Source organism: Loxodonta africana, chromosome 23 (genome assembly GCF_030014295.1).
Source record: "Loxodonta africana isolate mLoxAfr1 chromosome 23, mLoxAfr1.hap2, whole genome shotgun sequence".
NCBI lineage: Eukaryota > Metazoa > Chordata > Mammalia > Proboscidea > Elephantidae > Loxodonta > Loxodonta africana.
Window position 1 is genome coordinate 28,571,085 of NC_087364.1, and position 24,603 is coordinate 28,595,687.

General features: G+C 37.2%; 1 protein-coding gene across 5 annotated transcripts in view; it reads left to right on the top strand.

Moving 5' to 3' along the window:
• Positions 1 to 24,603, top strand: part of XPO4 (exportin 4) — a 188,329-nt gene that overhangs the window by 40,607 nt on the left and 123,119 nt on the right. For 4 of the 5 annotated variants that reach the window (XM_023553115.2, XM_023553113.2, XM_010593941.3 and 1 more), the window contains exon 2: positions 18,865 to 18,970. In XM_023553115.2, the coding sequence (XP_023408883.1) occupies positions 18,865 to 18,970 (106 nt within the window). Of the gene's footprint in view, positions 1 to 18,858; positions 18,971 to 24,415; positions 24,571 to 24,603 lie in introns of those variants that run through there. The other variant, XM_023553114.2, reaches the window with a different exon arrangement.

Consider the following 24,603-nt stretch of genomic DNA (forward strand, 5'->3'; position numbering starts at 1 on the left):
GGCAGTCGTATAATGTTATGATCATTTTCCTGTTGAGATTTGATACGTGATCACCCCCATGATGGCATCTGCTGTGAGTTGGTATTGGCAGTGGTGGGGTCTGTGGTGGCTCATCGCCCTCCTCAGCCTTCATGTCTCCACCTTCTGCTGCATCTTCCTGCTCTCCTTGCTGGGGCTTTTGCTTGTTCTGGATCATGGAGCTGGCTCCTGTTCGCCTGACCTCTGGTTCTTGGGATTTGAGCTAGCAGCTTACCTGCAGTCTTGCCTGCCAATCTTGGGATCTGTCAATCTTCACAGCCTGTGAGCAACAGCCCTGTTCTCTGGCCTACCTATCTTGGGTTCGCTGGCCCCCAAGGCTGCACTAATCGGAAGAAGGCTCTTTCCTGATCCACGAACTTGGGACATTACAGCCTCTATAACCCGTGAGCCATTTCCTTGTTATAAATCTTTCTATGTATATGTTTTATATGCTTTACTAGTTTTGCTTCACTAGAGAACTCAGCCTAAGACAGTCATCAGAGTGACATCTTTGCTTTTGAACACTTAAAAAGGTCTTTTGCAGAAGATTTGCCCAATGTAATATGTCATCTGCTTTCTTGACTGCTTCCGTGGACATTGCTTGTTGATCCAAGTAGAATGAAATCATTGACAATATCAATTTTTCTCCATTTATCATGATTTCTCTTGGTCCAATTGTGAGGATTTTTGTTTTCTTCGCATTCAGGCGTAATCCATATTGAAGGCTGTAGTCTTTCCCTTTCGTCAGTAAATGCTTCAAGTCTTCTTCATTTTTGTAAGTAAGGTTGTGTCTGAATATTAGAGGCTTTTGTTGAGTCTTTCTCCAATACTGATGCCATGTTCTTCGTATAGTCCAGCTTCATGAAGTATTTGTTCAGCCTACGGATTGAATAAGTAAGGTGAAAGGATACAACCCTGTCACACACCTTTCCCAATTTCAAATCATACAGTATCTCCTTGTTCTGTTTGAACAACACGTACAGGCTCAGCATGAGTACAATTAAGTGTTCTGGAATTAACATTCTTTATAAGGTTTTCCATAATTTGTTATGATCTACACAGTTGAATGTATTTGCATAACTGATAAAACACAGATTAATATCTTATTGGTATTTTCTGCTTTCCAAATTTTTTGATATAGTTGAGTGAGCATGCATTTGTTGAAGTACTTCCATTGGTATTCCTTCAATTCCTGGAGACTGTTACTTGCCAGTGTCTTCAGTGTAGCTTGACTTTTCTCCTTCAGTACCAGCAGTTCTTGATCATATGCTACCTCCTTAAATGGTTGAGCATCAACCAGTTCTTATTGGTGTAACTAAAACCATACCAAACCAAACCAAACCAAAGCCATTGCTGTCAAGTTGATTCCGACTCATAGACACCCCATAGGACAGAGTAGAACTCCCCATATGCTTTCCACGGAGTGGCCGATGGACTCAAACTGCTGACCTTTTGGTTAACAGCTGAGCTCTTAACTGTGCCACCAGTGACTGTATTCCTTGCATTTTCTTTTGATGGGTCCTGTGTCATTCAATTTTTAAAAAAATTTTTATTTGCTTTAAGTGAAAGTTTACAAATCAAGTCATTCTCTCATACAAAAATTTATATACACCTTGCTGTATACCCCTAATTGCTCTCGCACTGATGAGACAGCATGCTCCTTCCCTCCACTCTCTATTTTTGTGTTCATTGGGCCAGCTTCTGACCCCTCTGCTTGTCCATCTCCCCTCCAGACAGGAGATGCCAACATAGTATCATGTGTCTACTTGATCCAAGAAGCTCTTTCTTCACCAGTATCATTTTCTATCCCATAGTCCAGTCCAATCTCTTTCTGAAGAGTTGGCTTTGGGGATGGTTCCTATCGTGGGCTAACAGAAGGTCTAGGGGCATGACCTCCAGGATGCTTCTAGTCTCAGTCAGACCACTAAGTCTGGTCTTTTTACGAGAATTTGGGGTCTGCATCACACTGCTCTCCTGCTCCTTCAGGGGTTCTCTGTTGTGTTCCCTGTCAGGGCAGTCATCAGTTGTAGCCGGAGTAACATCTAGTTCTTCTGGTCTCAGACTGCTGTAGTCTCTGGTTTATGTGTCCCTTTCTGTCTCTAGGGCTCGTAATTACCTTGTGTCTTTGGTGTTAGTCATTCTCCTTTGCCCCAGGTGGGTTGAGACCAATTGATGCATCTTAGATGGCCACTTGCTAGCGTTTAAGACCCCAGAAGCCACTCTCCAAAGTAGGATGCAGAATGTTGTCTTAATAGAATTTACTATGCCAGTTGACTTAGATGTCCCCTGAAAGCATGGTCCCCAAACCCTCACCCCTGCTACGCTGGCCTTCGAAGTGTTCAGTTTATTCAGGAAACTTCTTTGCTGTTGGTTTAGTCCAGTTGTGCTGACCTCTCCTGTATTGTGTGTTGTCTTTCCTTTCACCTAAAATAATTCTTATCTACTATCTACTTAGTGAAAACTCCTCTCCCTTCCCCGCCCCCGTAACCATCAAAGAATATTTTCTTCTCTCTTTAAACTATTTCTCGAATTCTTGTAATAGTGGTCTTATACAATATTTGTCCTTTTGCAGCTGACTGATTTCACGCAACATAATGCCTTCCAGATTCTTCCATGTTAGGAAATCTTTCACAGGTGCATCATTGTTTCTTATTATCCATGTGTGGTATTCCATTGTGTGAATATACCATAATTTATTTATCCATTCATCTGTTGATGGGCACCTTGGTTGCTTCCATCATTTTGCTATTGTAAACAGTGCTGCAGTGAACATGGGTTTCCATATATCTGTTCGTGTAAAGGCTCTTAATTCTCTAGGAGTGGGATTGCTGGATCCTATGGTAATTCTATTTCTAGTTTTTTAAGGAAGCTCCAAATCAGTTTCCAAAATAGTTACACCATTTTACATTCCCACCAGCAGCTTATAAGTGGCCAGTGTGTACAACCTCTGCAGCATTTATTATTTTGTGCTTTTTGGATTAATGCCAGCCTCGTTGGAGTGAGATGGAATCTAACTGTAGTTTTGATTTGCATTTCTCTGATGGCTAATGATCCTGAGTGTTTCCTGAAGAAACTGTTAGCTACCTTAATGTCTTCTTTAGTGAAGTGCCCGGTTATATCCTTTGCCCATTTTTCAATTGGGTATTTTTGTCTTTTTGTAGTTGAGTTTTTGCAGTGTCTTGTAGATTTTAGAGATCAGACACTGATCAGAAATGTCATAGCTAAAAACTTTTTCCCAGTCTGTAGGTCATCTTTTTACTCTTTTGTTGAAGTGTTTGGATGAGCATAGGTGTTTGATTTTTAGGAGCTCCCAGTTATCTAGTTTTTCTTCTGCATTGTTAGTGATGTTTTGTATACTGTTTATGCCATGTATTAGGGCACCTAGTGTTGTGCCTATTTTTTCTTCCATGATCTTTATTGTTTCAGATTTTATATTTAGGTCTTTGATCCATTTTGAGTTAGTTTTTTTGCGTCGAGTGAGGTATGGGTCTTGTTTCATTTTTCTGCAAATGGATATCCAGTTATGCCAGCACCAGTTGTTAAACAGACTATCTTTTCCCCATGTAACTGACTTTGGGCCTTTGTCAAATATCAGCTGCTCATATGGGGATGGATTTATGCCTGGATTCTCACTTCTGTTCCATTGATCTATGTATTTGTTCTTGTACCAGTACCAGGCTGTTTTGACTACTGTGGTGGTATAATAGGTTCTAAAATCAGGTAGTGTGAGGCCTCCCACTTTGTTTTTCTTTTTCAGCAATGCTTTACTTACTTGGGGCCTCTTTCCCTTCCGTATGAAGTTGTTGATTCGTTTCTCCATCTCATTAAAAAATGTCATTGGAATTTTCGATTGGAATTGCGTTGTATCTATAGATTGCTTTCCATAGAATAGACATTTTTACAATGTTGAGTCTTCCTATCCATGAGCAAGGTATGTTTTTCCACTTATGTAGGTCTCTTTTGGTTTCTTGCAGTAGTGTCTTGTAGTTTTCCTTGTATAGGTCTTGTACATCTCTGGTAAGATTTATTTCTAAGTATTTTATCTTCTTGGGGACTACTGTGAATGTTACTGATTTGGTGATTTCCTCCTTGTTGTTCTTCTTGTTGGTATAGAGGAATCCAACTGCTTTTTATGTTTGTCTTATATCCTGATAATCTGCTGAACTCTTCTATTACGTTCAATAGTTTTTGTGAGGATTCTTTAGGGTTTTCTGTGTATAAGATCATGTCATCTGCAAATAGAGATACTTTTACTTCTTCCTTACCGATCTGGATGCCCTTTATTTCTTTTTTAATAATTTTTATTGTGCTTTAATGAAAGTTTACAAATCAAGTCAGTCTCTCACACAAAAATCCATATACACCTTGCTACACACTCCCAATTACTCTCCCCCTAATGAGACAATCTGCCCTCTCCTTCCACTCTGTCTTTTCATGTCCATTTCACCAACTTCTAACCCCCTCCACCCTCTCATCTCCCCTCCAGGGAGGAGATGCCAACATAGTCTCAAGTGTTCACCTGATCCAGGATGCTCACTCCTCACCAGCATCCCTCTCCAACCCATTGTCCGGTCCAACCCATGTCTGAAGAGTTGGCTTTGGGAATGGTTCCGGTCCTGGTTTGGTAGTATTCTGTCCTTTTCTATGCTCTGAAATACCTTTAGTAGTAGTGGTGTTAACTCTCCTCTGAAAGTTTGGTAGAACTCTGCAGTGAAGCCATCCATCCATACCAGGGCTTTTTTTGTTGGGAGTTTTTTTTATTACCTTTTCAATCTCTTCTTTTGTTATGGGTCTATTTAGTTGTTCTACCTCTGTTTGTGTTAGTTTAGGTAGGTAGTATGTTTCTAGGAATTCATCCATTTCTTCTAGATTTTCAAATTTGTTAGAGTACAATTTTGCATAGTAATCTGATACGATTCTTTTAATTTTAGTAGGGTCTGTCGTAATATTGCCCATCTTATTCCTCATTCGGGTTATTTGCTTTCTCTCCTGTTTTTCTTTTGTCAGTTTGGCCAGTGGTTTATCAATTTTGTTGTTTTTTTTTAAAAAACCAGCTTTTGGTCTTGTTAATTCTTTCAATTGTTTTTCTGTTTTCTATTTCATTTGTCCAGCTCTAATTTTTATTATTTGTTTTCTTCTGGTGCCCGTGGGTTTCTTTTGTTGCTCTTTCTATTTGTTCAAGGTGTAGGGATAATTCTTTGATTTTGGCCTTTCTTTTTTTTTGGATGTGTGCATTTATTGATATAAATCGGCGTCTGAGCACCACTTTTGCTGTGTCCCAAAGGTTCTGATAGGAAGTGTTTTCATTCTCATTGGATTCTATGAATTTCTTTATTCCATCCTTAATGTCTTCTACAATCCAGCCTTTTTTTGAACAGGGTATTGTTCATTTTCCAAGGGTTTGACTTGTTTTCCCTGCTTTTCCTGGTATTGATTTCTGTATTTATGGCCTTATGGTCAGAGAAGATCCCTTGTAATATTTCAGTGTTTTGGATTCTGCTAGGGCTTGCTTTATTACCTAATATGTGGTCTATTCTAGAGAATGTTCCATGTGCACTAGAAGAGAAAGTATACTTGGTTGCTGTTGGGTGGAGCTTTCTGTATATGTCTACGAGGTCAAGTTTGTTGATGGTGGCATTTAGATCTCCCGTGTCTTTATTATTGAGCTTCTTTGGATGTCCTGTCATTCATTGAAAGTGGTGTGTTGAAGTCTCCTACTATTATTGTGGAGCTGTGTATCTCACTTTTCAATGCTGGTAGAGTTTGTTTCGTGTATCCTGCAGGGCTGTCATTGGGTGCGTAAATATTTAATATGATTATATCTTCTTGGTGTATTGTCCCTTTAATCGTTATACAGTGTCCTTCCTTATCCTTTCTAATGGATTTAACATTAAAGTCTATTTTGTTAGAAATTAATATTGCCACTCCTGCTATTTTTTCATTGTTGTTTGCTTGATATATTTTTTTCTTTCTTTTGAGTTTTAGTTTGTTTGCGTCTCTAAGTCTAAGGTTTGTCTCTTGTAGGCAGCATAGAGACGGACCTTGTTTTTTAATCCATTCTGCCACTCTCTGTCTCTTTATTGTCGCATTGGGTCCATTTACATTCAGGGTAATTATGGATAGGTATGAATTTAGTGCTGTCATTTTGATGTCTGTTTTTGTGTGTTGTTGACAGTTTCTTTTCCCCACTTTATTTTATGTGCTGAGTAGATTATCTTTATATATTGTCCTTTCCTCATATTTGTTGTTGATTTTGTTTCTGCTTAGGCTCTTTTTTTTTCTTGTATTTTATTTTGATGAGTTGGATTGTTTTTCTCCTTTTGGTTATCTCATTATTTTCCCCTATTTTTCTAAATTTAAACCTAACTTTTATTTCCTTCTATTGCCATTTCTTCCTCTCCATATGGAAGGTGTATGATTACATTTCTTAGTCCCTGTTTATGATTTCGATGTTGTCTTCTTTTATATAATAACGTCGTTGTTACCCTGTTTTGAGCCTCTTTTTTTTTTTTTTTTTTTTAATAATCTTGCCTTGTTTTTGTGGATTTCCCTGTCTGTGTTGACTTCTGGTTGCTCTTCCCAGTGTTCTAGCCTTGGGTTGAAAGGTGATATTATTGATTTTCTAACCAAATAACTCCCTTTAGTATTTCTTGTAGTTTTGGTTTGGTTTTTACGAATTCCCTAAAGTTGTGTTTATCTGGAAATGTCTTAATTTTTCACCTTCATGTGTGAGGGACTGTTTTGCTGGATATATGATATATGGCAGGAATTTTTTTCCTTTAATTTTTAAAATATGTAATCCCATTGCCTTCTTGTATGCATGGTTTCTGCTGAGTAGTCCAAGCTTATTCTTATTGGCTCTCCTTTGTAGGTGACTTTTCGTTTATCCCTCGCTGCTCTTATGATTCTCTCTTTATCTTTGGTTTTGGGAAGTTCGATTAATATGTGTTGGTGACTTTCTTTTAAGATCTACCTTAAGTTAGATGAGCATCTAGGATAGATATCTTCTCATCTTTTCTGATGTCAGGGAAGTTTTCTGCTAACAAATCTTCGACAATTCTCTCTGTATTTTCTGTTATCCCTTCCTGTTCTGGTTCTCCAATCACTCGTAGGTCATTTCCCTTGGTAGAGTCCCACATCATTGCTAAGTTTTTTTAAAATTTTTAAAAATTCTTTTATATGATTTTTCTTCAAATATATTAGTGCAAAGTGATTTATCTTCAGGTTCAGAAATTCTAGCTACTTGCTCAAATCTGCTCCTCTGACTTTCTATTGAGTTGTCTACTTCTGTAATTTTATTGTTAATCGTCTGCATTTCTTATTGCTGCCTGTGTATGGATTTTTCCAGCTTATTAAAGGTTTCATTATGCTCCTGAATAATCTTTCTAATTTCCTCAGTTGCTTTATCTGTGTGTTCCTTGGCTTGTTCTGCGTATTGTCTCATTTCCTTCCTGATGTCTTGAAGGGTCTGTGTATTAAATTTTTGTATTCTGCATCTGGTAATTCCAGGAGTGCACTTTGATCTAGAAATTCCCTGAATTCTTTGTTTTGAGAGCCTGTTGAGGTGATCATGGTCTGTTTATGTGACTTGATATTGACTGTTGTTTCTGAGCCATCTATAAGTTATTGTATTAGTTTATGCTTGCTTACTGTGTCGTAGCTGCTTGCTTTGTTTTGTTTTGGCATACCCCTATGGGTTGATTGAGTGAGCTAGCTTGTTTAGTTTTGCTTCTAGAGCTCTGACGTCATTTCCCCAGCTGGCTAGAACTGTTATCATGTATATCAGTGTAGGAGTCCATTCAGTTTTCTTGTATGAATTCAGCTCAGGTTTCCAGGTAGCTTATCAGCAAGTGTGTGGTACAGGCTCTGTTCTACTGTCTTAGAGGGGCAGGGGTGATTGGCCTATATACCGGTGTCTGATTGCAGCAGTGGGTCACGCTGTGAACAAGGCAGGGGCATGCGAACCGAACCTCGAGTGTCTCTGAGGAAAGCACGTCCCTGTTTCCTAGAGTGTGCAGGTGGGTTGGTTCTTCAGATGGACCATGGGCACCCAACGTTTTTTGTTGTAAGGACTTGGAGGTACGAGTTACCTTTGGACCCCTATCGCGGGTGGCTGGGTGACGTGAGTGGAGCTACCAGTCCTTAGGTCTGTGATGTGGGTAGGGGGAACCTTGTTTAATAGGCAAATCAATGTGAAATATCCAACACCTACCTCTCCACTGCACAGCTGAAATGGTTGGAGTCGGCCAACAAGGGCCTGTTCTCCTGAAATAGGCCCACACGGGTCCACGCAGAAGGGAAAGGCGCTTAATGTCCACGGATGGTTTATGCCTGGACAGTAGCTGCTTCTGTCCTGAGCTTCCCTGGTTAGTGGAGCTAGCAAATTATCTTCTCCCCCAAATGTAAGTTTTTTCCTTCCCCAAGGCCGGGATGATGGCTCTCGGTCCTCAGCAGTGCCTGTCTCAGGCCCAGGGAATTCAGCTGCTGAAGCCGGTTTGGGGGGTGGGGAGAGCTTTAAAATATACGTTCCCAGGTTCCAGAGGTGTGAGTTGGCTGTGATGCTGGCTGGTTTTCCCTGAGGAAACTGCGGCCGAATGCTAGTATCAGCCTGTTGCCCCTGCCGCTGCCACTCCGGGAATGGTGCCTGAGGGCTCACCGCGATTCACGTCTGATAACTCCTCTCCATTTCTAAACGGTCTTTTCCTCCCCCTGCCCCTCATTTCATTTTCTAAGCTTGCCTTTGAAGGTCAGGGCTCCCAGCTTGTCACAAATATGCTTGTTTCACTTGTTTTTTTGGGTCTTTTGTAAATAGGGCTTGCCAGAGGCGTGTGTCTAGTCCGCCATCTTGGCTCCGCCTCCAGGGCTTTTTTTGTTGGGAATTTTTTGATTACCTTTTCATTCTCTTCATTTATTATGGGTCTATTTAGTTGTTATACCTCTTTTTGTGTTAGTTTAGGTAGGTAGTGTGTTTCTAGGAATTCATCCATTTCTTCTAGATTTTCAAATTTGTTAGAGTACAGTGTTTCTTAGTAATCTGATATGATTCTTTTAAGTTCAGTTGGGTCTGTTGTAATATTGCCCATCTCATTTCTTATTCAGGTTATTTGCTTTCCTGTTTTTCTTTTGCAGTTTGGCTAATGGTTTATCCATTTTGTTAATTTTTTTCAAACAGCTAACTTTTGGTCTAGTTAACTCTTTTAGTTGTTTTTCTGTTTTCTATTTCATTTGATCCTGCTCTAATTTTTATTTTTTGCTTTCTTCTGGTGCTTGAGGATTTCTTTTGTTGCTGTCCTTCTATTCACATTGTGGGGATAATTCTTTGATTTTGACCCTTCTTTTTATATGTGTGCATTTTTTTGATATAAATTGCCCTCTGTGCACTGCTTTTGCTGTGTCACAGAGATTCTGATAGGAAGTGTTTCATTCTCATTGAATCCTCTGAATTTATTTATTCCATCCTTAACGTCTTCTATGACCCAGTCGCTTCTGAGCTGGGTATTGTTCAAAGTTTTGATTTCTTTTCCCTGCCTTTCTTTTATTGATTTCTACTTTTATGGCCTTATGGTCGGAGAAGATGCTTTGTAATATTTGGATGTTTTGGATTCTGCTGTGGCTTGCTTTATGTCATAATACGTGGTCTGTTCTAGAGATTGTCATATGTGCGGTAGAAAAGAAAGTCTGCTTGGTTGCTGTTGGGTGCAGTGTTGTATATATGTCTATGAGATCAAGCTGGTTGATTGTGGCCTTTAGATCTTCCGTGTCTTTATTGAGCTTCTTTCTGGATGTCCTGTCCTTTACTGAAAGTGGTGTGTTGAAGTCTCCTGTTATTGTGGAGCAGTCTATCTTACTTTCCGATGTTGATAGAGCTTGTTTTATGTATCTTGCATACCTGTCACTGGGTGCATAAATATTTCATATGGTATATCTTCTTGATATATTGTTTTTTTAATCATTATATAGTGTCCTTCCTTGTCCTTTGTGGTGGATTTAACTTTAAAGTCTGTTTTGTCAGAAATTAATGTTACCACACCTGCTGTTTTTTGATTGTTGTTTGCTGGATATATTTTTTCCCATCCTTTGAGTTTTAGTTTGTTTGTGTCTCTGAGTCTAAGGTGTATCTTTTGGAGGCAGCATATAGACGGATCATGTTTTTTGTCCATTTTGTCACTCTCTGTCTCTTTATTGCTGTACTCAGTTCATTCACGTTCAGCACAATTATAGATAGGTATGAGTTTAGTGCTGTCATGTTGATGTCTTTTTTTGTGTGTTGTCGACAGTTTCTTTTTCCCACTTAATATTTTGTTATGAGTAGTTTATCTTTATGTATTGTCTTTTCGTTTTATTCATTGTTGTTAATTTTGTTTCTGCTGGGTCTTGTTTTTTTTTCATGTATTTTATTTTGAGGAATAAGATTGTTAGTCTTCTTTGTGTTTACCTTAATATTTACCTCTATTTTTCTACGTTTAAACCTAACTTTTATTTCTTTATATCACCTTGTCTTCCTCTCCATACGAAAGATTTATGACCACGTCTTTGTCCCTCTTTATTGTTTTAATGTTGACTTCTTTTAGATAATAACATTGCTGTTTCCGTGTTATGAGCGTTTTTTTTTTACCTTGATTTATTGATTTCCCTGTCTGGTTTGGCATCTGATCGCTCTTTCAGGTGTTCTCGTCCTGGGTTGATACCTGATAGTATTGATCTTCTAAGCAAATAACTCCCTTTATTATTTCTTGTAGCTTTGATTTTGTTTTTACAAATTCCCTAAACTTCTGTGTATCTGGAAATGCCCTGATTTCAGCTTCATATTTGAGAGAGAGTTTTGCTGGATATATGGTTCTTGGCTGGCAATTTTTTTCCTTGAATGCTTTATGTAAGTCATCCCATTGCCCTCTTGCCTGCATGGTTTCTTCCAAGTAGTCCAAGCTTATTCTTACTGACTCTGCTTTTTAGATGACTTTTCATTTATCCCTAGCTGCTCTTAAAATTTCTCTTCATCTTTGGTTTTAGTAAGTTGGATTATAATATGTCTTCGTGACTTTTTTTTAGAATCTGCCATATGTGGTGTTTGGTGAGCATCTTGGATAGATATCTTCTCATCTTTGACGATATCAGGGAAGGTTTCTGCCAACAAATCTTCAGCAATTCTCTCTGTATTTTCTGTTGTCCCTCCTAGTTCTGGTACTCCAGTCACTCGTATGTTATTTCTCTGAGAGAGTCCCACATGATTCCTTTTTTTTTTTTAATTCTTTATCTGGCTTCTCTTCAAATATATTGGTGCCAAGTGCTTTATCTTCAAGCTCAGTGATTCTTTTGTCTAATTCTGTAATTTTATTGTTAATCTTCTGAATTTCTGATTGCTGCCTCTCTGTGGCTTCTTACAGCTTATTAAATTTTTCATTATGTTCTTGAATAACCTTTTTAATTTCTTCAACTGCTTTATCTGTGTGTTCTTTGGCTTGCTCTACATATTGCCTGATCTCCTTCCTAATTTTGTTCCTGATGTCTTGAAGAGCTCTGTATATTAGTCTTATGAATTCTGCATCTGATAATTCCAGGAAGGCACCTTTATCCAGAAGATCCATTGATTCTTTGTTTTGAGAGGTTGTTTAGGCGATCATGGTCTGTTTCTTTATTTGATTTGATATTGACTGTTGTCTCTGTGTCATCTATAAGTTATTGTATTAATTTACTTTATGTTTGCTTACTGTATTCTATCTTCTTTGTTTTCTTTCTATTATCCCAAATGGGTTGCTTGAGTTAGCTAGCTTGATTATTTTCTCCTTTGATGCACTGTTGTCCTGTCACTAGGTGGCTAGAGCTCTTAACAGGCTATCAGTCTAGGAGTCCATTCACTTTTCGTGTATGAATTCAGCTCAGGTGTCTAGGTAGCTGATCATCAAGTGTGTGGTAAAGGCTTTGTCCTACAGTCTTCGAGGGGCAAGGGTGATTGTTTTAGGTACCAGTGTCTGGTTGCAGCAGGGGGGTCACACTCTGAACAAGGCAGGGGGCTGAGAACCGTCCCCCGAATGTCTGTGAGGAAAGTGCATCCCTGTTTCCTAGAGCATATAGGTGGGTCGGCTCTGCAGTCGTACCATGGCCACCCAATGGTTTTGTTTGTAAGGACTGGGAGGTACCAGTTATTCTTGGACCCCTGTTGTGGGTGGCTGGTTGACCTGAGTGGAGCCACCTGTCCTTATGTACCTGATGTGGGTAGGTGAGGCCCCTATTCAATATGCAAAGTAGTGTCAAATATGAAACACTCGTGTCTTCACCACATAGCTGAAACAGTTGCAGTCTGCCAAGAAGGGTATATTCTCCTGCAATAGGCCCACACAGGTACATGCAGTGGGGAAAGGTATTCAAAGTCCATGGACTGTTTATGCCTGGACAGGAGCTGCTTCTGTCCTGAGCTCCCCCGGTCAGTGGAGCTGGCAATTTGTCTTTTCCCCTAATTGTGAATTTATTCCTACTCCAATGCAGGAGCATGGATCTGGGCACTCAACATGGCCTATCTCAGGTCTGGGGAAATCAACAGCCACCGAAGTTAGCTTTGGGCTGGGGGCGCAGTGAAGTATAAGCAAGTACTTAGCTTTTGCCGAGGACACTGTTCTGTGGTTCTAGTGGCGTTTGTAGGCTGTGTGGCTGGTTGCTTCTCCCTGAGAAGCACCACCAGCTTGCCGCAGCCACTCCTGGGAATGTTGCCTGAAGGAATCCGGCAATTCACATCTGGTAACACCTCTCCGCTTCTGAACCATCTCTCCCGCCCCCTGTCACTCAGTCTGTTTTCTGACTTTGCCTTTGATGTTCAGGGCTCCTGGCTTGTCATAAATATAATCGTTTCACTTGTTTTTTTTGGTCTTTGTTGTAAGAGGGATCGCAGGAAGTGTCTGGCTATTCGGCTAATTTGGCCCCGCCTCACGTCAGTCAATTTTTTGCCCATAGAATTCTTTCATAGTGCAATTCAAGGTTTGAATTTTCTGTTCCGTTCTTTTGGCTTGAGAAACGCTGATCATGACAGGTGTTAAAATGCGATAAGAGACTTGAGAGGAAAGGACACTTGAAAGGATAACTTTGGAGAATATGCTAGGGAATCATAAGGGATTAATTGGGTTAGTGACTCAAATTTGTTTAGCTAAAAAGGTTCAGTACTTGGAATTTATAGTGGTCTTTTTAAGATATTAGGAACACAGTGGTTAAGTGCGCGGCTGCTATGAAATGTCAATGGTTTGAACCTGATAGCTACACCACAGGAGAAAGATGTGACAGCCTGCTTCCATTAAAGATTTATAGCTTTGGAAACCTTATGGGGTAGTTCTACTCTGCCCTTACGGGGTCAGTATGAGTCAGAATTGACTCGACAGTAGTGTGGTTTTCGTTTTTGGTTTGTAGGATATTATGAAATATTGATATGACAAATTTAAAGTAACAGTATCATTTTATACAAGTGGATTTAAATTTAGATATGAGCAGTAGTAAGCTCTGATCATTCAGCAAAAAATTATGGGAGGTGGGGAATTGAAAATTGAGCAAATTCCTATCCTTAACTTAAAATTTTCAGTGAACGATTCAAAGCTACCATTATTTTTGTTTTTGAGTAGTCTGTCATTTTGTAATTGAAATGCTGTACCATGCTGTCTCTGTATGAGAGGGACTTCAAAAGCCTACTGCCGTCAAGTCGATTCTGACTTATACTAACCCTTTGGGACACAGAAGAGCTGCCCCATAGTGTTTCCAAGGAGTGCCTGGTGGATTTGAACTGCCGACCTCTTGGTTAGCAGCCAAATCCTTAACTACACCGTCAGTGTTTCCATGAGAGGGATTAGAGTTATGAGAGGGATTAGAGTTAAGAAATTCCTTAATATGAGCTCTGTTGTTACTTCAAAACAAGTTTCCTTTTCTACTTTTGTACCTTTTTTTAATCTATAAGTAATGCCTTATTTTCAGTCTGACTTTGGTGTCCTCACTTTTATTTTTCGTGACCCTGTAAATAATATTTATAGTAAGCTAGGAGCATTTTAAGATTTCCCTACTAGATATCTGAAAGATACTAGTTATGCAGATAAGAATAAGAAAATTTGTGTAAGGAAAATCTACCCAACAGTGTTTCCCCAACAGTAGTACATAAGGAGGTTCAAAGCATGGGCTTTGATGTCACATAGACTGACTGTGCTGCTTATTAACTTTGTGTGCTTTGGCATGTGACAATCTCTGAGTCTCAGTTTCTCTATATGTAAAAGGAGGGAAATAATTCCTACAGGGTTGTTACTTGAATGAGACTATGTATTTCGCACTCTGCTTGACAAATAAATGGGTAGCCACTGTTGTTAACAACAGTAATAAAAATAATTATAGCTGCCCAGGGGAAAAAAGTGTCTAAAGGTCCTATTGGATTTGATAATTGGAATTACTGACTTTTTTTAGAATAGGTTTAGTAACATGATGGGGGAAGAAATTAGAATACAATCAGGGGAGGTAGAAATTATGGACTATCATAGTTATTTTATGATTAATTAACGTCTGTTCTTTCAAATAGACTCAGAATTCCAGAAGGGGATGGACTGTTTTTGTTGCTTTTGTATCTTTAGGTTCTGGCATGCTGCTTGATATATACTTAGTTAATCCTCAGTAAATATTTTTTGAATGAAAAGAAATTATTTAGATACTTTGTCTATCTCTTTTACTCTCTGCTGCCTCTTTCCATGTCTCTGTCACTGTCACATACATGCACATACACATTTATGTATACCAGTATTTCCTGACTTATGATGTATTCGAGTTACAATAAACTGCACTTGTGATTGTAATTTTTTGTACATCTTATCATTAGTAATATGTACTACATGCAGTGTTGCAATGCGTAATTTTCTGTAGTTTAATTCTCATGCTAACCCCCAAAGATAAATAAATATTGGATTTATAAAGATACTGATAATTGAAAACTAGTTTTATTATGTCATCCATTCATCTACATAATCTCCAGAGTTCCACCTTTGGATGCGCCTAGGTCTGAGCCACTGTTAAGTGTTCTCCAGGATTTTTTGTAAACTGAAGGGGTTTGGGCTGGGCTAGTGGGACAGTGAGGGTTGGGACCAGAAACAGCAGAATATTGGGTTAGGAATTTGTGAGATCCAGGTCTTTGGCTGGTTGACTCCTTTAAACATATCAATGTTTCTCTTGTCAGTGCTTTTCCTGAAGATACCTGGGCTTCGTTACCTGCTTTTTCCTGTGCTACTATCACTGCACTCTACTACTACCTCCTATTGCTTCCAAATCTTCTGATTCATTTGATTTCCTCTCTGAAATGAGCCCTTGTAAAGCTTTTAGTATTAATGACAATGAGAAAACATAAGTAGGGAGTACAAAAAGACATCTATTATTTCTTTACTGAAGCTGTAAAACACCTAAATATCCGTATTGGGTCCTAAGAGGAAGACTTTTAGGGGAGATTTGCTTCTTTTCTAGCCCCAAGCCTTTAGAATCATGAGTCTTACATAAATTGAGCCATGTGCGTCTAGTTTCTGTTAAGAGTTAGGTCCCTGGAGTCATATTAAAAACAAACCCGTTACCTTCGAGTCCATTCTGACTCATCATGACCCTATGGGACAGAGTAGAACTGCCCCATAGGGTTTCCAAGGAGTGGCTGGTGGATTCGAACTGGTGACCTTTTGGTTAGCAGCCGAGCTCTTAACCACTGGGCCATCAGGGCTCCACAATCATATTAAAAAAATTAAAAAAAAAAAAAAAATTACCTGGGTTTAATTCTAGTCATGTGACCTTGGGCAAATTACTTAATTTCTCTGTGCCTCCATTTCCTCATCTCTAAAATGAGGATAATAATAGTATGTACCTCATAGAGTTGGTTTTGAGATTAATGAGATTACACTCACTCACTCACTCACTCACTCACTCACTCACTCAGTCACTCACTCACTCACTCACTCACCCTTGCAGTGCTAAACACTCAGGAAATGCCAGCTATTATTAATTCCCTGGGTGGTGCAAATGGTTAATGTGCTTGGCTGCTAACCTAAAGGTTAGAGATTTGAACCCATCCCACTTAAACACTCCTCAGAAGAAAGATCTACAGTGATATACTTTTGAAAAACTCAGCTGTTGAAATCCCTATGAAACATAGTTCTACTCTGACACACAGGGTCGACGTGAGTTTGAGTTGACTCAGTGTCAGATTGGTGATTATTATTAAATGCCTCACCCTGCTGTTTGTGCTAGGCCCTAGGAACGTAGATATGAGTAAAATAAAGCCTCTACTGTCAAAGAACTAATAAAGAAAAGGCAAGAGGAACAAATAAGTAATGCAGTACATCATGAAAAATTGGGTAATTGAGATACACATGTGGTGTGAGGTGGACTAGAGAAGTCAGTTGTGCTCAGGCTGACTGGGGTTGGATCAGGGAGACTTCAGCAGATTTTTTAAGGACGAGTTCTGATCTCTGAAGGGTAAAGGTGGGGGATTCTGTAGGTCAGTACTTTCTGGGGAACTTTGAGAGAAAAATGTATATATATTTTTGTTTTGATTCTCAGCTTGCAGAATCGTTGGGAGCTGGGCATTTTTTTTTTTTTTTAGTTTCTCAGAACTTTCTGATGCAGGTAACTTGGTGTTTGGAAGCCACTGCTGTCATTTTCATATGGATTTTAAACTAAAAGAAGAAGGAATTTAAACATTTGGTTTTAGGAATCTGAAGTGAATACCATACTGCCATTTTATATACTGACTTGGTGATTTTATTGTTTGTGTGATAATCTTCTGCTAGGTGGTTAATATAAACCACCCTTTGATTAACCAAAAACCCAACCAAAACCCAGTGCCTTTGAGTCGATTCCAACTCATAATGACCCTATTGAATAAGTGTGTGTGGGTATCACAGTGTCTTGGTTCATTAGCTTTAGAAACAATTTTGTTTTAGAATACCTAGCAGTTAATTTGCTTAATTATGCATGTATAGTGCTTTTCAAGAAGATGAGAAGAATGTATGATTCAGAAATTGTATAATCCATAGTTGATTGGTGTTTATGGCAGTGTAACGTGTGGTAGTAGTGCTTCATGATATGCTGTGTGTTGAGGGTAAACCTAATGATGAAATATCTTGTGAAACACAAAATCTGCTTGTTAAATAGAGAAAATGGTGGGAATAAAGAATTTGCAAATGGAAGGACAAAAGTACTTACTTTTAGCATATATTTAGCTCTTCACAGTCTTTTATTAGCAAATTTTTTTTTTAAAGTATTAAAGAATGTAACACAATTCTCTAATGCAAAGAGTTTCATTTTTATCTAGAGAACTCTAGAGGGTGCTATATCATTAGGGATAGTAGTTTGAACTGACTAGCTAATTATAAGAATTTCCTTAGGTCGGAGGGTTGGAGTTAATTTCTCTTGAATGTGCTGTACATCTTTTCTTACTATTTTGGCTGAAATTAGAATGACTAACGTTGCATATTTTTTGCATAGGAAACCCTAGCGGCATAGTGGTTAAGTGCCACGGCTGCTTACGAAAAGGCTGGCAGTTTGAATCCATCAGGTGCTCCTTGGAAACTCTATGGGACAGCTATGCTCTGTTCTATGGAGTCGCTATGAGTCGGAATTGACTCGATGCAACAGGTTTTTTTTTTTTTTTTGGTTATGTTGCACAAAGGTGCCCTGTGGCACAATAGTTAAGGCTCGACTGCTAACCGAAAGGTTGGCGGTTCCAACTCACCTGCCCGCCACTCGTTGGGAGGAAAGACCTGGAAATCTGCTCCTGTAAAGATTACAGCCTAAGAAATGCTATAGAGCAGTTCTGCTCTGTCATATGGGGTCGCTGTGAGTTGGAATGGCATGCAACAACAACAAACAGTGTTGCATAATTGATATAATTTATAGTCAATATTGACCTAATAGTACTTGGTTTCAAAATGTTTTTCATCTTCCGGATTCTTTGAATATAGTTGAAATTTTGATTTCCCACTGTTTTATCTGTTAGAATAAATCTGTTGCCGTTGAATTGATTCCTTTCCACCACTTGCCTTTCGCCTCCCCTCCCAAATTGAGGATATCTGATGTAAAATTGATGGGCTGTAGAAGCAGTCTTTTCCTTTTCTCTTCAGATGGGTCTCAGTAGGTCAAAAGGTAACCAAGCTATGTAATGGGAATGTATATTTTAGTCATATCTAGTTCAGAAAAGTATTTAGAAGAAAAATTGTTAGAATGAATGGAGTTTTGTTCTGAACCAGTTTCTAAACAGGGCAGACTTTAGAAGCTGTTTATGTTAAGGTAGAAGAGTTTTCTGACTCATTAATTTATTCAGAGAGGAGTTCTGTAAATTCCAAACTTTAATTGTTCCCTGATTATTCTTGGTTTAATGATACTTTAGAAAACTTGAGGTAGAATTATCTGATAATACTTATATCTTAAAGGATGGCTTTTAAAAATAAGTTTTTAATTACTTTTGGATTCAGTTTCACCAGTGCTAAGAATTTAGAAAATTTTTGAACTTGGTCAGATTAGACTAAGGTATATTTTGGAGTAAAAGGCAGTGCTAAGTCAGCTATGTTTTAAAAAATTACCAAAAATGTTAGATACGTATCTTTCTGAAATGCACACATTTTTAAGGATTCTGTGACTGAAAACTTTGCCAGGAACTTCTTCATTTTTCCTGAAACCATATCTTAAATATTTACTATGAAGTTTTATACTACAGTTCCTGAAAAATTTAAGCAGAAATTTGTTTTCCCACTCTTCCAAAAAAGTAAAAGCATTTACTCTTATTATGGGAAAAAGGATTGCTATTGCTTAAGCTTTCTCATTAAACAAGTATACCCTTTTTTTTTTTTTTTAACTCTCAAGGCACCACCTTCCATGGTCAATAATGAGCAGCGCCAGCATGCAGAACACATATTCTTATCATTTAGGAAATCAAAATCACCGTTTGCAGTTTGCAAGCATATTTTGGGTAAGTATTCACTTTAAAAATATTTTTGCATAATTGGATCTGGTTTTTCTATCTTGAACATTGGATATTTCGGTTTCCTTTAAAAACAGATAGGTTTGTATGGTTATAATTTTTCATTAATAGTCATTCTACTGAAGAAGGCTTTAAAGATAATCCATAAAACCCTGCAGAAAACTTTGCATTATTTTTTCTTTAAGAGATAGTATTTAATAATTTGTTTTATTATTGACTAACATGAAGGTTGTTAATGGTGGGAGAAAAAAAGTTTTTTCAGTTTTTTTCAAGTGTGATATTATTTATTACAGGGAATGTACTATATCTTATCCTATTTTCTGAGTGTTAGCTTTAAAATTAAGATTGTTAAGCCTTACATTTAATATAACATTTTAGTATTTTAGAGCATTTAAAAAAATTTAAACCATTCATTATTTATTGGTAATTTTAAGGCTTTTTGGAGGTTTCTCCATTTTCTTTCTTTTAGTTGTTTTTCTCAGAGTTTTTTTTTATTTAGCCATTTAATTTTTACTCAGCTTGCATAGCAAATATTACTCAGTTCTAGGTAGATTGTTCCTGTATATCCGAAAAATAAAGCATTGATTTTTACTTTTATAAAATACGCTTTATCAGTCTCCTCTATGTACAGAAATTTCTTTCCTTTTAAAACAGTCATAAGAGTTATAACCTCTTATTCAAAGATGGCATTTGCTAATAATAGTTATATAATGCTGCCTTCTGCCTCTTAGCTATTTTTCAATAACAGTAAAAGAGATTTCATTGGTTATTGTTATAACCCGATTATTGTTGGCTGTTTTTGCAATTGGAACCATCTTTTATAAGCCATATTTAAGGCTCAGAAAGGCAGTTTGAGTTTTCCAAGATCACAGAATTGGTAGTTGAGTATCAGGAATTAAAACATCTGACCTTTTTATTCTTGTGGTTGTAGTAGGGCTTCTCTGTTAGCCACCAACACTCTGGTTTCTAGGATGAAATAAATTAGAATTAAAATTATATGTTAAAATGCTTTACATAGAAGGGCTTATAAATAAGCATTGTTAGATTTTAGTAGAAGGAGCGCTGAATAGGAGCCATGAGATCCAAGTTCCAGTGGTGCTTCCTCTACTTTGCAAAATTTAGGAAGTCACTTAACCTCCCTGGGCCTGTTTTTCATTGGCGATATGATACCAGTTTCCTTAATGGACTTGGCTATTTTAAGTTGTTGTGAGGCTCAAATATAATAACATTCAGAAAAGCATTTTGTAAACAGTAAAAAACCCGTTGCCATTGAGCCGATTCCTTCTCATAGTGACCCTACAGGACAGAGTACAACTGCCCCAAATGATTTCCAAGGAGTGGCTGGTGGATTTGAATTGCCGACCTTTTGGTTAGCAGCCATAGCTTGCCGTAGCTCTCAATCACTGTGCCACCAGGGCTGCTGTAAATAATAAAAAGGTAGTATATAAATGTCATGCCACGTTACCTCATTTTAAATGGCTTTTTAAAAATATAATAAGCTTAAAAAATTCTGTTTTCTGACTCATTCAAGAATTAGGTCTTATCATTAGAGGAAGTGCTTTAACAACCACCTTTTAAATTCTAAATGAGGCAGATTTTTAATTTTTATTTTTTTGAGTGATCAGTTTATATACCCAGGTGAATTTGTTTCTGACACTAACAAAATTTCTTATCTTACACCTATGCAGAATATATTAACTGAATCTTAAATTAAAAGAAGTAAACCTAAAAGTCATTAGAAAGAGTTTAAGGGAGTGTTAATCTCATCCTTACTGCCTTGAAATTATTTAGCATTAATAGATTTAGATTGAGTTGAACTGTTAAAATAATTTGAGTTTGGTTTTCTTGGCATATGCTTTAACTAGATTAATTAGGATTCCATCGGTGTTTCATCTGACTTTCTATTGTAAATTAGTTGTCGTTCTATGCTAGTTTGGAAATTTTGAAAATAATTGATTTAAATCATAAATATTTTATTAGAGCATATTTGTTTATACTACTCTTTCCGTTTAGAGTGTGTATATTTTATGAAATATCATTACTTTGTTACTATTTGAGCTTGTTTTAGAATACTTTTGTTTTCCTGATAAAATTTTCTAAAGAGTGGTATTTCGAGTTCCGGCTGTGCTTTTAAAATCAATTTGGGTTTGCAATATTAACTCAAGTGCATGTATTAAAGCATAATCACTAATGTACTGCAAAGCCCTGTGTTACATTAATGTTTACATCTAAATTTCACAGAAAATCTTTTAACTCCTTACTTAGTTCCCACCAGCATAAAAGGGTTAACTCCTCTAAGAAGACTTCTCATACAAGTGGCAGTCAATCACAATTCAGAATTTTCACATTCTTATTTAGGGATTATATTTCATTTGTATAGAATGTCTAGGTAGTATATTCTAATAAAGGGAAAGACTTTCTCTTTGATGCTTCCCTTTTCTGGCCTCTTAAAATTCTTCCTTCTCACTTCTAACTTAAGTTTTATATGTTTCTAGTCTTTTCCTCATTTCTTTCTCTTATCCCTTTGTTTTTGTTCTATTTTTCATTTCCTTTGCTCTTTTCTGAGTGTGTCCAGGTGTGTATGTGTGTGCTTGTGCATTTTGTCAGAAGAGCACTTTTACACTTCTTCACCTCAGAAGTCATTGGCACTTTCAGTAACCTGTGAGTTCTAGTCTTGTTAAAGAAATACCATATTTTTACACAAATAATGTGCCCACGTAAATAATGTGCCCCACACATAACATGCATAGCGTGCCTGGGAAAATAATGTCCAAGGGGGTTGTACAGTTGACAAAAAAAGTTCAACACACCTGTTATTTGTGTAAAAATATGGTACCCGAAAACAGTGGAGAATTGGTTTTTGGAGCTAATTTTGTGGCATTCTTTTGTCCTTCTTTCAGAAGTACACTTTCTTTTACTTCTTATCTCAGAAGAAGCCCCCCCCCCCAAAAGCCGGTTACGAATAAGCATTTTCTTCTCTAAATATGGAAAATTGTTTTTTAAGTAATGCTATGTAATGACTGTCATCTTCCAGCTGAGACTTTTTATTATGGGTTGATGGGCACATCTTTTCTTGTTCGAAGAACAGAGCTTGTGCATGGAGCTCACATTGCCTTTGCTTTGGAAAGAAATCTTTAAGGAGTGATTGTAGCAGCTAAACATCTGTGACTTGAATACTAAGCTGTTTTTTTTTTTAAAGCGCTTTTGACTAGAACATAGTACCTTTCCTCTCTGATTATTTGCTTCACCATAACTTGTGTCTCCATGGCTCTGTTTAGTTTTAGATAGCTGATGAGATACAAATGAATTTTATTTACATAATTATTATTAAAAGAAATTAGGTAGGAAGTGAAAGCTTCCTACTAAAGTAGCCTAAAATAATTTAGTATCTAGGCAATGTCCTAGTCAGTGACAGATATTCCTAAAAGTGGTTACTTTAGAAATTCTAGATGAATCGTGAGTTCTTCCTGAAGACCTTGCAGTTTAGAGCATCTTTACACCAAAGAACAAGAGTAAGGCTTATATGTATAACTGAAATCCTTATTTCCTACTTGTAGGCTTCTAGAGTTCCTTCTAGCATCTCTTGCAAATTTATATTATGTATGTATGTTTTTATGAGAAAGTGTACATTTATTAGCATAGGAAAAATTCTTCTTTTAAATTTGGATTTTTTTTACCCCCAGATTCCTCTGTTCTTAGAGACAGCTTCTTATGAGAATTCTAATTTAGAAGTCTTCATTTCTAAATTAGCATAGAGAGATACCTAAGAAAAACAGTTGTTAAACTCCTTTTTTCTCTTGAAGAGTTTTGAAGGTCATTCACCCTCTGTAATTGCCCCCCAAAATGGCAGAAAAAAGGCTAGGATATAAGAACAAATAGTTAGAAATAATCATGTTTCATTGCTCATTAAAATCCGAAGGCGCTTATTTAGTCTTATCTTTATTGGCATATGTGCATTTAGGGATGAATTAGTATTGTTCAAGGAACACTTACCATCCATGTGTCTTTGAGTTTCTTCTCTTAACCTCTCCGGGCATCAGTTTTTTCACTGGAAAATTGATTCTAGTTCTAAAATTTTGTGAGTCCCTAAGATTATGCTTATTTGTTGAAATTCATGGTTGAGGATTTTATTCTTGTCCTTAAAAGTTTTATTGTGATTGAAAATGAACACAGGTGAGCTGTATCATTTCTTTCAAGAAGAGGTTTCTGATGAGAGATTTTTTGAATTAGCTTTATAAGGCAGTACCATATTTCTCCTGAAGTGACTGAAATAGGTGTAGCTGGTTTCTGTTTCAAATCTTCTTTGAATAAGACTTTTTTTCCTGTCCTGAAACTTTAAACACATATTTTTATGATATATTCACATTTTTTGTGTTCATGTTTTTTAGAAGTTGTTGCTTTGCTTTATTTATTGATTATTTTTTATAGTTTCTAAATTTTTGTGAGTTCTAATTATCATCTCAGTTAGAATTCATGTTAAGCTATCATGGAATAGTTAACACTTAAAAAAAATTAAAGTCCAAATTGGTTCCTTTTATTGGTTTTGATAGATTCAAAACTTCTAGGTAGGAGTCTAATGTGATAGAAATTTATGCAGGGTACACTTTTTCTTACAGATTTTTATAGCTGACTGTGTCAAGACTACTTAAATTTTTAAGGCCTGAGCCTGAATAGGGGAAAAAATGATGTGCCTGACTATATCTTCATGCTCTTCTGATAAATTCTTGAAGGGACCATTCTCTGCCTACAGTTAATTTCTCATGTCCAGTGATCTTGATAAATAATCTGGAATCTAATCATAGACTTTTTATGGATTTCACATGGTAGTTATTTTTTTAAGAGCTTCAAAAAATTTCTACTTTTTCTTGACTGTTTCTCCCTTTTGATGACGCTGTTTGGAAATTGTAGTAGCATTGACGGCACTGGGTTTTAGTAGCATTGGTGAATAAGAGAAAAAATAGAAAATTAATATAAAATATTTCTGAGGTATGTTAATTTTCTGTTTTTTCCCTCCCTGATTTAGCTTCCAATTCAGATACTATAACTTGTTAGTTAAGGCTGGGCCTTTCTAAGTGTAGCTTTGGGATTTTACTCAGTTTGATCAATATTGCAATCAGAAAATTCACAAGAACTTCTCACCTGTGTAAATGTGACTTTTTTTTTTTATGTTTTGAAAAATTAACCCAAACATGATTGTGTTTATTTCTGAACTTGCTACTAGAGATGAGTCGTCCTGCTGAAAGCTCATTTACTTAAATACGCAGGTATTTTAACGGCATGGCTCATCACAAGTAGTAATGTTCAAAGACTAGTTTATTAAGGTGTTTTTCAGATACAAAGTTCTGTTTTACACAGGGTGAGAATCTCTTAGGAAATTTTCTGATTGCTTTATATTTTTATTTTTATTTTTTTTAAAGCTGTGTTATTTTTTAGTTCTTCATGCTTTGGAAGTAACAGTTGAAGAGAGGTGAGGAAAGTTTGTGAAAATTGTGATCGGTGATTAGCTGCCACCTGCCTGAGGTGTCTTCTGAGAGGAACTAACCTCTTTGTGGTGCTAGAGCAAGGTCACTGGATAAAAAAAAGAACAGGTAACCATCTTATTCCTTGTCTGAAAAGTTCTG